General features: G+C 41.8%; 1 protein-coding gene across 1 annotated transcript in view; it reads left to right on the top strand.

Annotated features, from left to right (window-relative positions):
• The window catches only part of pdzrn3b (PDZ domain containing RING finger 3b), a 44514-nt gene extending 31473 nt beyond the window's left edge, over positions 1-13041 (top strand). Inside the window, exons 6-7 of the mRNA XM_080183665.1 lie at positions 6421-6537; positions 10520-13041. Coding sequence (XP_080039791.1) covers positions 6421-6537; positions 10520-12103 — 1701 coding nt within the window. The 3' untranslated portion in view covers positions 12104-13041. The remainder of the gene's footprint in view (positions 1-6420; positions 6538-10519) is intronic.
• The last annotated feature ends 299 nt before the right edge of the window (positions 13042-13340 follow it).

Raw genomic sequence — 13340 nt, 5'->3', positions numbered from 1 at the left:
TTCCAAGGTCAGTAATTGCTGTGTAACACAGGGCATAAGCCATAAAAATCAGATTGCAATAACTGATGATGTCATCTAGCAGTACTAAGATTTTTCAATCTTCAGAGATTATGATACCAATAGCAATCCTGTCACAGTTGTTACCAGTTGCTTTATTACACCATACAATAGGACTGGTGAGACAGAGAAGGAAAATGAAAGTATTAAATTCTGTGCTTTCTTGCTGCAACTTTCATCTATGATATAATGTTGAAATTTTAGCAGTTTTCTTTTGCAAGTTTTTTTTGTCATGTACTGTTGGAGGATGGGAAACAGGAAGAACAAATTTTAAATAGGTCATCAGTGAATCAGTAAATTACAAGAATCCAACAATAGTTGTTTTTTGATGTTCAAGATCTGTAAAGTGGTTTGTGCTGAAGTTGATGGGCTGTAAATTAGAACAATCCCTGTTTAGAATAAACTAAATTTTGTTGCTGTCTTAAAATTTGAGAATGCTGAAGAAACCTGATGGCTCAAAGTAACTCCAGATAGTTATCTGCAAGCTGACTTGTTGAACCAGAAGGTTTTTAAGAGTGTGATTGCTTCTACTGTGTTTCAATCAGTTGTGAAACATGATAGGCTATCCTAGTTGTTTATATAGTTGTGAGAATTTGAGTATGGAGATAGGGATGTTTTGCTGCAATTGTATAGGGTGTTGGTGAGGCCACATCAGAACTATTGGGTGTAGTTTTGGTGTCCTTATCTGAGGAAGGATGTCCTTACTATAGAGGGAGTACAGCAAAGGTTTACTATGCTAATTCCGGATGGCAGGTCTGTCAAATGAGGAGCGACCAAATCAGATAGGATTATATTTACTCAAGTTTAGAAAAGTGAAAGGGGATGTCATAGAAACTTTAAAAATTCTAACAAGGTTAGACAGGGTGGATTCAGAAAGAATGTTCCCAATGGTGGGGGAATCCAGAACTAGGGGTCATAGTTTGAGGATAAGGTGTAAACCTTTTAGAATTGAGGTGAGGAGAAATTTCTTCACCCGGAGGGTGGTGAATGTGTGGAATTCACTACCACAGCATCTAGGTGAGACCAAAATGTTGTCTGATTTCAAGAAGAAATTAGATATAGCTTTTGGAGCTAAACAGATTAAGGGAAATGAGGGGTAGAGAGGATCAGAATATTGAATTCGATGATCAACCATGATCAAAATGAAGGCCTACTCCTGCTTCTAGTTTCAATGTTTACCTGGCTAAAGCAGAGTGTGCATATATACCAGATTCACTGGAGATGGCACTGTGCAAGACAAGCAAACTCCTGGAGGTGGGCGCAGTGCAGCCAGTCACTTTTACCATGGCTGGAATGCCACAGTGTGTTGAGAAATGCACTTACATAGGCAGCCCAATGTCTGTCAGAAGCATCTGAGCTAGTTTTGTCATGATGTCTTGCACTGCAGCTGGTTGATGTGATGATACGGCACTACTAACTCGGGATCATGGAGATGCATGAACAAATTCACTTGTCACTTGCTAAAGATCAATATTCATCAGTAAGATGGGCCCTGCACCAGGACTATTTGAAGTGTTGTATGTGAGGTGCAGTAGACTGAGTTTGTGCAGGTACTACGCTGTGTGTTTTGAAGTTGGTTTTAGAAGGTGATACTTTCAGTCAGGACAGAAGAATTCCTGACCCAGGGATGGAGGCTGTGGTTATAGTGCTTCTTGGTCTGCAAAATGATCAAGAAATGCAGTAGAGGATATGGAGAAGGGAAGCTCAGAAAGGAAGACAGTTGAGGGGAGCTTTCCATGGAAGACCGTGACCCATCAGGTTTGCAGCAAGCTGTCTTCGTACTTATATCTGATCCAAGGCCAGTGTTAAAGACAACTTGAGCTCCAGAAGAAGGTGGTCATTAATCTGTGCCACCTGCCTTCAGGCTGTCCTAGGGCCTGGAGTTTCTCACAAGAGTGAGACTCACCCTGCCAATGGCTGTAAAGTTCACTGTCACTCTCAACATTTACACCAGTGGATCCTTACAAGCATCACGGTAATTTCACAGAATTCCATCCATCATAACATCTGAGAGATCACAGGGGCCTTCAGATGAGGGCACTTTGTCATCTTCCTTCCTGAGGAATGACACAGAATGAAAAGGCATGGGGCTTTGCTGGATAGCAGGATTCCCAGTGGTACAGGGTCACAGCAACAGCGCACGTGGCTCTGTAGCCTTCCATTTCACAAATGAGCAATTGGTGTGTGACCATGTGAGGGGGCGATTTGGGGATGGTGGATGGGGGTGGGGTGGGGATGGGGAATAGGGAGGAGTGGGTATGGGTCTGTGTGTGAAGGGAGGGTGGGGGTGTGTGTGGAGGGAAGGTTGCGGGGGGGTGTGTGGGAGGGGAGAGAGTGACTGTGTGTGTCTGGCTGACTGCGAGTCTCAGGATTCTCAGTCACTCTCATTACTGTACACCAACACACACTCTCATCCACTCTCACACTAGTTGAAGGTGAATAAGTAAACATCCTGAGTCATACTCTCACGGTCTTAAACTCTATTGGTTGTTTTTATTAGTTTTTTTTCAATTAACAATTTATGGTTCTGATATAGTTTTATTTTTGTTCAGCTACTTGTTTCTTTTCTTCATTCTCAAATATTTTGTGAAATACATACATCTTAATGAATTCTGTCCAGTGGTCACTTGAGTGAGGAAAAAAATGAAAATGTTGCTCCCCCATGAAAAGTAGTTGGACAAGACTGCACTAGAGGGTGCCTGATACAAGGGTTCATCAGCCTCATACTCCTTCTGTAAAAGGCTGATGACCACCTTCCACCGTCCCACTACAGATGCCTTCATTGAGATCCAAGAGTCACTTGGAACATCATTGAGCAGGTAGCCTTTCTGCCTTGACTGCTGGTGGGGGATCAGTCTAGAAGGAGTCTTCAGGTTTGTGATGATCTGCTGCATCCTCCACAAACTCGCCATTTGAGGACACTACCTCCAAGGATTCAGAGACCAATTCAAAAATAAGAGGAGGAACAAAAGATGGTATCCTGGATCCCTTTAAACAGGATGGCCAATGAGAGAATGGATCATCAGTCTCCAATTTCAGTGATGTGTGTTCCCCATACTCATGTGAACCCACCATTTCATCCAGCTGAGATGTCATATCATGGCCAGTTGGCCGCTGTAGCACTCAGACTTTCCATGATTTCTGTCTGTGTTACAGTGGAAGCTGAAACAGTAGCCACCTGACACTCTTAGTATGGATCAATTTGCTTGAGCGCCATTTTCAGGATGAGTAAGATCAGCTCCAAACTTTGCATGATGCCCTGTATCACATGAAGCAGCATGGTAGCACAGTGGTTAGCACTGCTGCTTCACAGCTCCAGGGACTTGGGTTCGATTCCCAGCTTGGGTCACTGTCTGTGTGGAGTTTGCATATTCTCCTTGTGTCTGCGTGGGTTTCCACCAGGTACTCTGGTTTTCTCCCGTAGTCCAAAGATGTGCAGGTTAGGTTAATTGGCCATGCTAAAATTGTCCCTTAGCGTCCTGAGATGCATAGGTTAGAGGGGTTGGTGGTAAATACGTAAGGGTATGGAGATAGAGCCTGGCTGGGATTGAGGTTGTTGCAAACTCGATGAGCCAAATGGCCTCTTTCTGCACTGTAGGGTTTCTATGGTGATTTCTATGAAGGTGATTTCCTCCATACTCCTTTCCAGTGCCACTTGGTTCTATGGCAGATCCTGTCAACACATCTAGCACCCAGCTATATGTGTTCATCAGCCTTTTCCCAGGATGTCTTATTGGGGCCACACAGTGGCACAGTGTTTAGTTCTGCTGCCTCACAGTGCCAGGGATCCGGGTTTGATTCTGGTCTTGGGTGACTGTGTGAAATTTGTGTGTTTTCCCTGTGTCTGCGTGAGTTTCCTGCATGTGCTTCAGTTTCCTCCCACACTCCAAAGATGTGCTTTTTAGGTTGATTGGCCATACTAATTTGCCCCTTAGTGTCAGGGGAATTAGCAGGGTAGATATGTGGAGATGCAGGGATAGGGCTTGTGTTGAATGGCCTCCTACTGCATTGTAGGGATTCTGTGAAGTCGTCGGTGGGGTACAAGATTCCCAGCAAAACACCCCCCAGCACCAGCGTGTTTTGTGGCAGCAGAGATGGCCTACCATTGACCAGCAGTGTCATTCTCCTGTCCCACTGCTGTCAATGAGTTCTATTGATGTTCACATGCTCTGCTGCCTGGGAACCTGCAGCACGGACTGCCAGAGGCAGGGCCACAAGATCCCACCAGTGGAAAATTTCCACCCCCATTTTAGGCCCAGGCAGCATGTGTCTCCCACCCTCCCACCCTGCTCCTCCTCCGCACCCCTAGTTCTCTGCCTCTCTCTCCAATTAAAGGCACCCTTATCCTGGAAAAGAGAAGGCCGAATGTCAGTGATTGGTGATAGTTCTTAATGTGCCTACCAAAGCTAATCAGCTGCAAGTTTGTGGAGGCAAAAAAGGTGGGTGTCAGGTTGACATATGTTCGTGTGTGTGTGAGTGACGAGCAAGATGGAGTATCTGAATATTCGGCGTATGTCCCAAAAATGATGAAGGTGTGGTGCATTGAACTGTGTGATGAGCTGATTGTTTGCAGGGTATAAACAGTGATGTAATGATGTATTCACTGACTTTGGTCACCTGTGAATTTTTAAACTTATTCTGGCACAGCTGCCAGGTCCTTGTCCATATTCCAAGTACTTACGTTCCTTTTCACCTGTTCCCACTGTCTCCTAACCCTTCCCCACCCCACTAGGGATACAGAGCCCCTCCCCTCGAGTCTACTTCCTGCAAAGCATCTGACAACCTTGGAGTCTGCAGAATCTTGGAATAACCTATCCTAGTGTTGAATCTTCCTTCACTTTGACTGTATTGATGCAAGTTATTTGAAGTCTTTAGTTACCCAGTACAGCTTTAAGAGGGACGTACTTCCTTTAAGAACTGGAGGCTATTTGGAACACGTCAGCCTTGCACACTCTTGAGCCCTGTTATCTGTGCAGCGAACCAATGGCTGGGTTGCGTACTATTATTATTTAAATAAGATGGCAAGTTATCTGCCTCCACTGGAAACAACTTGGATAACAAATCACAATCCACATGCTGGAAAAATAATGCAAACCAGTCATGTGTCTCTTGAGTAGCTTTGTTCAAACAGATCCGAGGAGCACAATGGAAGAGGCAGTGCTGCGGTAAAGATCATAAAAGTAGCAGAAAATTCCACATTAAACTTGTAGTACTCTTTCAAAATATATTAAATAATTGTTCATTAATACATCTAGAGAAAATTCAAGTTAGTTTGGTCTATTTAGCCCATTTGATAAAATACACTAATATATTCTATTACAAATGTAATTTTTACCTATTAGTAAGACATTTCCAATGTCAAGTTTTGTTTTATCTGATCAGGGATTTGTATTAATAGCCACCTGAAATTTATTTCATGTGTTGTCTAAATGTCTGAATCATTAGTTTAGGATGTGAGTGTCATACCTTTACCATCCATTGCATCCCATTCTGACTGTTGTCATGTTGAACCAGCTGAGCTTCTGACACCATATCCTCTCCATCACAAAGACTTCCATTTACCTAATATGGCTCACCTCGACCCCTGCCTTAGTCATCTGCTGCTGAAACCTTCAGCTGTTCTTTTGTCACTTCTAGATTCAACGATTCTTCAGCTTATTCAAACTCTGCTGTTCATCAGCGTCCCCTTTAATACATTTTTTTGTTGTATGCAACCAATTAATTTAAACAGTCTTCAAGTACTTTTCATGACCATAAACATGCACTCTCTTAAAGGGGACAGCTTGTATGCAGCCTTTGTGATACTTTCTGGCTGCTGCACATGCATGCAGGTTAGAGAGAGCACTGCTATCAATATTCTACCCTGCACCCAGTCCTGTTCACTTACCAGCTGTCATCTCAATGTTCTACATTGGTTCTTAATAGTGCCTGAAATTGAACATTTTAATCATCGTGTTAAAACCCCTTCATGCTGTCAACACCCTATCCCCATGCTTATTTCTAAAATGCTCCAACCCATACAAACCCTTCAGATTTCTGAGACAAACGATTCCTCTGTCATTACTGCACCATTCATGTGGTGTCTTCAGCTACCGAGGTCCTACATTATAGAATTTTTTTCGCAAAGCCTCCCCATTTCCTTATCCACATTGAAGATCCTTCTGAAAATTCACCTCTTTAGCCATTTTCTTTGCCATTCCTCCTACTAATTCCTCAGTTGACTTAGCATCCATTTATTTGATTACACTCCTGAAAAAGACCTTGGGAAAATGTGTCTGTTAAAAGCACTATGTAAATGCAAGCTGTTTCACATTGAAATGCAGATGAACATTATAAGTTTATGTTGCTTTTGCTGCAATGCAGTTAGACGAAGGCTGGATGGATGATGACCGAAATGATTTCCTGGAGGATTTGCATATGGACATGCTAGAAGAACAGCATCATCAAGCTATGCAGTTTACAGCCAACATTCTTCAGCAGGTAACAAGACTATAACTAGAGTAACTTTTTCTGAAACTACTACATGGTACAAAATGAGACAGATTCAGCACTGCTTACTGGCTATTCTCCACAAGCAGCTTGCCGGAAAGAAAGACTTCAGTATCATGCTGCCTATCTCACTGGCAACAGCCCTCCAGTAGTCCTGGAAGATGGTTTGGAATGGCTAGAGGAGTGATCCCAGTGCCTATGAAGTCATGGGAGGCAATCATGCTCTTCCTGGTGTCACAGAAAGGCTTTTCAAAATTAACCTTGGAATATTGAACAGAGCAGACCCAACTCCTGACCTACTCTTTGCTATCTAATTTCACCACGGAATTCTTAGACAGGCACTAAGCCTCTAATTAACATGTTCAAGGAATCTAACCTCTGCTTTAGACATCCAGGATACTGAAAAAATGGACCTGAAAAATTTAGTTTTGGGACCAATGTCTATGTGCACTCGTCATGTAGCCTTCCATTGTTAAATTGGTATTATCCCAAATTCATGTGTTTAAAATGTAGGTATCCTGAGGGACAATTTAGCATGACCAGTCCACCTCAGCTGCAGATCTTTGGAGTGTGGGAGGGAACTGGAGCACCCGGAGGAGACGCCATAGACACTGGGAGAATGCACAGACTCCACATAGACAGTCACTCAAAGTCAGAATCGAATCCGGCCTAGGTGCTGTGAGGCAGCAGCACTAACTAACCATTATGCAACTGTGCCACCCTTTATAAATAGCTCGTGAGTAGGCTTTGTTTTTGAAAAGTATGATAAAATGGGCAATAGATATACATTTAAAAATTTATGCCGTGCAAAATTTTGTTCTCTCTCATTTCCAATAAACACTCTAAACCGTTATCCTCATGTCCAAGCATAAGGATATATTTTCATGGTTATTTTAAGCTTTCAAGTTGGTTATTGAGTTGCACCTAAGACATTACAGATCTGCTGTTTCTCATTACCTGTAGCTTCTGGTCTTGTGTTAGCAAAAATCCTAGGCAAATGATCTTTTTATAATGTTTAGAATTGCTGTGGATGAGTAATGAAACAAAGGATACAATCCACGATTCCTTATTGTGGCTTCACTTGAGTGGCTTCACATGTTATCCAGGTATTACAGTTGAATCAGTATGAATCACGTTGTATGTGATTTATCCAAGTCAATCATTATGCTGTTGTTGCACCACACAAGTTATTTGGAACTACTTGCACTTCTATTCAATGCTTTTATCTCATTCATTTAGTATCATACACTCCCTTCATTCTCCCCGAGCACGAACGTGTCCCTCTGTTCCATCTGACAGTCTCCTTCATTTTATCTTCCAGAATTCAGTACCTTGTTTCTCCAATTATTTTTCATTTCCTTACTTGTCTCTTGAGCCTCTGCAGATTGCCTGCTTCACACCCTTCTGTTTGTCCTTTATTGCCTTTGTTCAATAGTGAAGATGAAACTGAGTGGTGAGAATGGCACAGTCACTTTATCCAGCAGCATGCCTATACTATTCATCTCCTCAAACCATTTCTATCTTAAACTTCACATTATCAATTGGAGCATAATTCTAAACAAAGCTAATTTGCTCTCTGATATTTCTTTGGGATGAAGGGTTATCGTGGGTATTTATTAATGTCACAAGTAGGCTTACATTCGTACTGCAGTGAAGTTACTGTGAAATTCCCCCAGTCGCCACACTCGACGCCTGTTCAGGTACACTGAGGGAGAATTTAGCATGGCCAGTGCACCTAACCAGCACATCTTTCAGACTGTGGGAGGAAGCCAGAGAACCTAGAAGAAACCCATGCAGACTCCGCTTAGTCAGTGACCCAAGCTGGGTCAAGCTTGCACTGACAACAATCCCAGCCAGGCCCTATCCCTGTAACACCACATATTTAGGCTGCTAATCCCCCCTGACACTACAGGACAATTTAGAATGGCCAATCAATCTAACCACACATCTTAGAACATATGCAATAGGAGCAGGAGGAGACCATATGCCCCTCAATCTTGTTCTGCCATTCAATACAATCAAGGCTGATCTTCTGCTTCAAGCATGCTTTCTCACCTGCTTTTCATTTCCCTGAGGCACCAAATATCCATTCATCTCAACCTTAAATATACTCAATGATAGGTCATCCAGAATTCTTTTGGGCAGACAACTGAAAGATTCATAACCCTCATAGTGAAGAAATTTATCCTCATCTCAGTTCTAAATGACTAGCCCCTGATCCTGAGACAATGCCTTGAACCCCCAGTCAGAGGAAACAATCCTTGAATCCCCAGTCAGAGGAAACAGTCCATGTGTGTCTACCCTGTCAAGTGCCTAAAGATTTTTTCTCTGTGTGAAACCACCTCTCATTCTTCTATTCCACACAGTTCAAGCTCATTTTAATCAGCCTCTCATTCTGGACCTCCCCAATGTACCTTGATGTTAACGTGCTTTTTTGAACAATGACCGAGATACCTGTCCCAAGCTTAGAGAGTCTTGTTTAAATATTATTAATTGACCTTAAATTTCACCAGCTGCCACAGTATGATTTGAGCCCATGTCCCCAAGCTATTAGCCCGGGCTTCTAATTTACTAGATCAGTAATATTATACCCACGCCACCATCTCCCCTCATGTGGAGCCCAACTACTTGCCCTGATGCTGGATTTCTGCAAGCCCTTGGCCTTGGCCTCCTGTTGCCACCCTGAGGTCAGGTACTGGCTGCGTCTGTCAGAGTCCAGATCAAAGCCCAATGACTGCGTTGGGATCTGTTAAGCTCTTAGTTGGAAGCTTGAATGGGGCAACAATGACAACCTCCCTGTAGGGTCAAACATGTCAGAAGCTAGATCATGGGTGAGAAAGGGCCCAGGCAGGGATGTTTTTAAATTTTGTTTCAGGTATTCTTGTGGTTCAGATGCTTCTTACTTCCACAAGACTACTCTGAGTTGGCTCCACCGACTTTCCCTGTCGACATTTTTGTTTTATTTGTTCATGGGATGTGGATCTCGCTGGCAAGACCAACATTTGTTGACTGTTCCCTATTGCCTTTGAATTGAGTGGCTGGCTAGGCTGTTTCAAAGAGCAATTAAGAGTCAGCCTCTTTGCTATGGGTCTAGAGTTGCATGTAAACCAGACCAGAAAGATGGGAGATTTTTTCCCTAAAGGTCATTAATGAACCAAATGTGTGTTAACAACAATCAGTGATAGCTTCATAGTCACCATTACTGAGACTATATTTATTAATTGACTTTAAATTCCACCAGCTGTCGTAATGAGATTTGAACCCATGTCCCCAGGACATTAGCTTGAACCTCTGAATTACTGGTTCAGTGACATTACAACCACACTTCCATCTCCCTTCATCTGGAGCCTGACTACTTGCCCTGAAGCTGGGTACCATTTTTGCAAGACTTTGGCATTAGTCTCCTATTGACACCATGAGCTTAGGTACTGACTGGATCTGATCTGAGTCGAAGAATATTAATGGAAATGAGGTCCAGCCGATGAGATTAGTTGATCTCCAAATTGCCTACTCTCTACCTACCCAACCACCTTTGTGCCTCTCATGCCACATGTTTTGCCCCACTCTTTTCCCCATCCACACCCACTTTTAAAACAGGGCCACAATGTTTAATGACTTTTTTTTTGACAAAACATTGAAAATGTGTGTTCAGCTTCTGACCAGGTGAATCCATCATTCAGCTTCTGAAATATCAAGCTGTTTGCATCATCCTTTGCCTTTGTTTCAGATTTTAGCTTTTTGTAATGTTTTGTAAGTCGGTATGTAGTACCAAAAGCTAGTGGCTTAATATAGAATGCCAGAGGTGTAAGCATGAAAATAATTTTTTAATTAAATTTTCCTGCACGAAAGCTTCCTAGATTTTGATTTTCCAACTTTCCAGTGATATAACAAACTTCAAATGATCTACTTTACGGGTTCTTTGTAAATTTTTTAGATATTTTTGTCTATTATTTTCCGTTCCTTTGTGTTCCAGAAGAAGCAAGAAGAAGAAGGAGGAACAACTGATACAGCTACTATATTGTCTAACCAGCATGAGAAGGATAGTGGGGTTGGACGCACAGATGAGAGTACTCGATATGATGAAAGCTCCGAGCAAGAGAACCTCGGAGATGAACAAACCGCCTCGAATACCTTGAGTAGCCACATGAAACTCATGTACAGCCATGACACTCTTGGAAGTTGTGACGTGCCGTTCAGTAATGAATCATTCATCTCTGGAGACTATACAGATGCAGATTTTGTTGGCATTCCAACTGATGAATGTGAGAGGTTCCGCGAGCTGCTGGAGCTAAAATGCCAGATGCAGAGTGCCAATCAGTACAGTCTTTACTATCAAAGCAGCACCATGGATATGAGTAAAAATGACCAGGAAATTGTCGACCGAGAGCTTGAAATGTTGAATGAAGAACTGCGCAACATTGAGCTTGAGTGTCTAAACATTGTGCGAGCCCATAAAATGCAACAGCTGAAAGAGCAATACAGGGAGTCATGGATGTTACACAACAGTGGTTTCCACAACTACAACACCAGCATTGACAGCCGCAGACACGCATTGTCTGACATCACCGAACTGCCTGAAAAATCAGATAAAGATAGCTCCAGTGCCTACAATACTGGTGAGAGCTGTCGAAGCACACCATTGACATTAGAATTGTCTCCCGACAATTCCTTGTGCAGAACAGCTGAAAATACCAACAGTCAAAGTATTGAGGGAACAGCCAGCAATTCTGTTCCAAACAACTCACCCCAAAAGCCACTACAGTCCCTTACATGGAGCCAAGGGTATACCCCTGCAAAGTCCAGTTCAGCTGCAAAGGAACCTGAACATAGCCACCAGCCTGACGGAAAGGAAGAACAAAAAATTATGGAGAGCAACAAAGGCCATGTTTTCGCCCAGGACTCAGGGTCACAGCACATCTCCTGTCCAACCACTTTCCACCATTCCCCATATAGACACGCTCATATCCCAGCACATGCACAGCATTATCAAAGCTACATGCAGTTGATTCAACAAAAATCTGCTGTGGAATATGCACAGAGCCAAATGAGTCTTGTAAGTATGTGCAAAGAGCCTTCTTCCCATGAATCCTCAAATCAGATAGAACCCAAAATGGAGTGGAAGGTGAAAATCCGAAGTGACGGAACCAGATACATAACCAAACGACCTGTCAGAGACAGACTTCTGAAGGAACGTGCATTGAAGATTAAAGAAGAGCGTTGCGGGATGACAACTGATGATGATGCAATAAGTGAGATGAAAATGGGCCGTTACTGGAGTAAGGAAGAACGTAAGCAGCATTTGGTACGTGCGAAAGAGCAGAGAAGGCGGCGCGAATTCATGATGCAGAGCCGATTGGAATGTCTGAAAGAACAACAGAGTACTGATGAGAAGAAGGAGGTGAACATAATTGAACTGAGCCACAAAAAAATGATGAAGAAAAGGAGCAAGAAAATATTTGACAACTGGATGACAATACAGGAACTATTAACCCATGGGACTAAATCACCTGATGGAACAAGGATATATAACTCCCTGTTATCAGTAACCACTGTATAAGTAAGCTTTACCACCATGTAAATTAAATACTACCAATTGAGGTAGAAAAGATCTTGCCTCGTTAAAAGTGGCATATTGTGTAAATATATAAAATATGTCAGTAGCCCATTTGTGAATGAAAGTATTACATAAACATCAGTGGGTGACAAGATACAAATTGATCTGATTGTGCCTTTTTAAGGGCAGAAATAATAAGTAACATACTTTAAGCAAACACCTATTTTTTTCACCTTGCTTAGAATCTACAAGTTTACCTTTGGAAATCACATATGCCAATAGACTTTTAGTCATTGTTAATATTTTATATGAATTGGAAACTCCTATGAGGTGTTTTAGATATAAAATGCTATTTGCCTAGATCATACAGAAATTTGCAGTCACGTACCTATTTATATGGAAAAAGATCTTGTATTTTATCATTTCTTGCTGTTCTATGTGTAACTTGCTTAAATTTTAATCCATTTTCAGCTGGAAGTTCTTATCAAAACTGCTGGGATACATAGAAGCAGTTCTCCGGGCAAATCAAGTTGTAGTCAATTAGAAGTGAAATACTGCAGATGCTGGAAATCTGAAATAAAAACAGCTGGAAATACTCATCAAATCTGGCAGCATTTGTGGAGAGAAATGGGGTTAATGTTGAGTCAATATGAATCTTCTTGATGATCTCTTGTTTTTCTCTTCTCTCATGCTGCCTGATCTACTGAGTACTTCCAGCACTTTGTTTCTACTGCAGTAAATTTAAACTGTTTTCATTGCATGTACATAAATATCATTTGTTTATATGAAACTGATTGTGTAATTGTGAAAACCCATTGTAGTTAATTGTGCGCATTGTAGTCTTGAATGTATTAAACTAATGCAGTTTAATTAATATTTAGTTAGTTGCACACTTTGGATGTCTTGTAAAAGATAAAAATAAATTATTGTTTTATATTTGAGTTCAGTTGCATCTTGCATTACTTAAAATAAATAAGATCGACAATGGCATTGATTTCAACACCAGTCTTTTACATCATTTCAATCTGAAATTTTGCACTATTAACTTTGGTATTTACATCACAGGAAATATCTCACAGCTAGTTGGACAGGGAAATTAATGTCGGAATTTGTCCTTTCCTAATCTCACAACAATAACAAACCTGGCAAATCAAATCCAGGTTTAAATGTCATTCTCATTGGTAAAGAGTGAGAAATATTTTGTCAACTTCACTACACCTTCTGAGGCCGAATTATAACA

Source organism: Carcharhinus amblyrhynchos, chromosome 3 (assembly GCF_965287045.1).
Source record: "Carcharhinus amblyrhynchos chromosome 3, sCarAmb.v2.hapA, whole genome shotgun sequence".
In the NCBI taxonomy this organism is placed as follows: domain Eukaryota; kingdom Metazoa; phylum Chordata; class Chondrichthyes; order Carcharhiniformes; family Carcharhinidae; genus Carcharhinus; species Carcharhinus amblyrhynchos.
The sequence above is the reverse complement of the archived record's forward strand: the minus strand, read 5'-3'. Positions and strand labels throughout refer to the sequence as shown.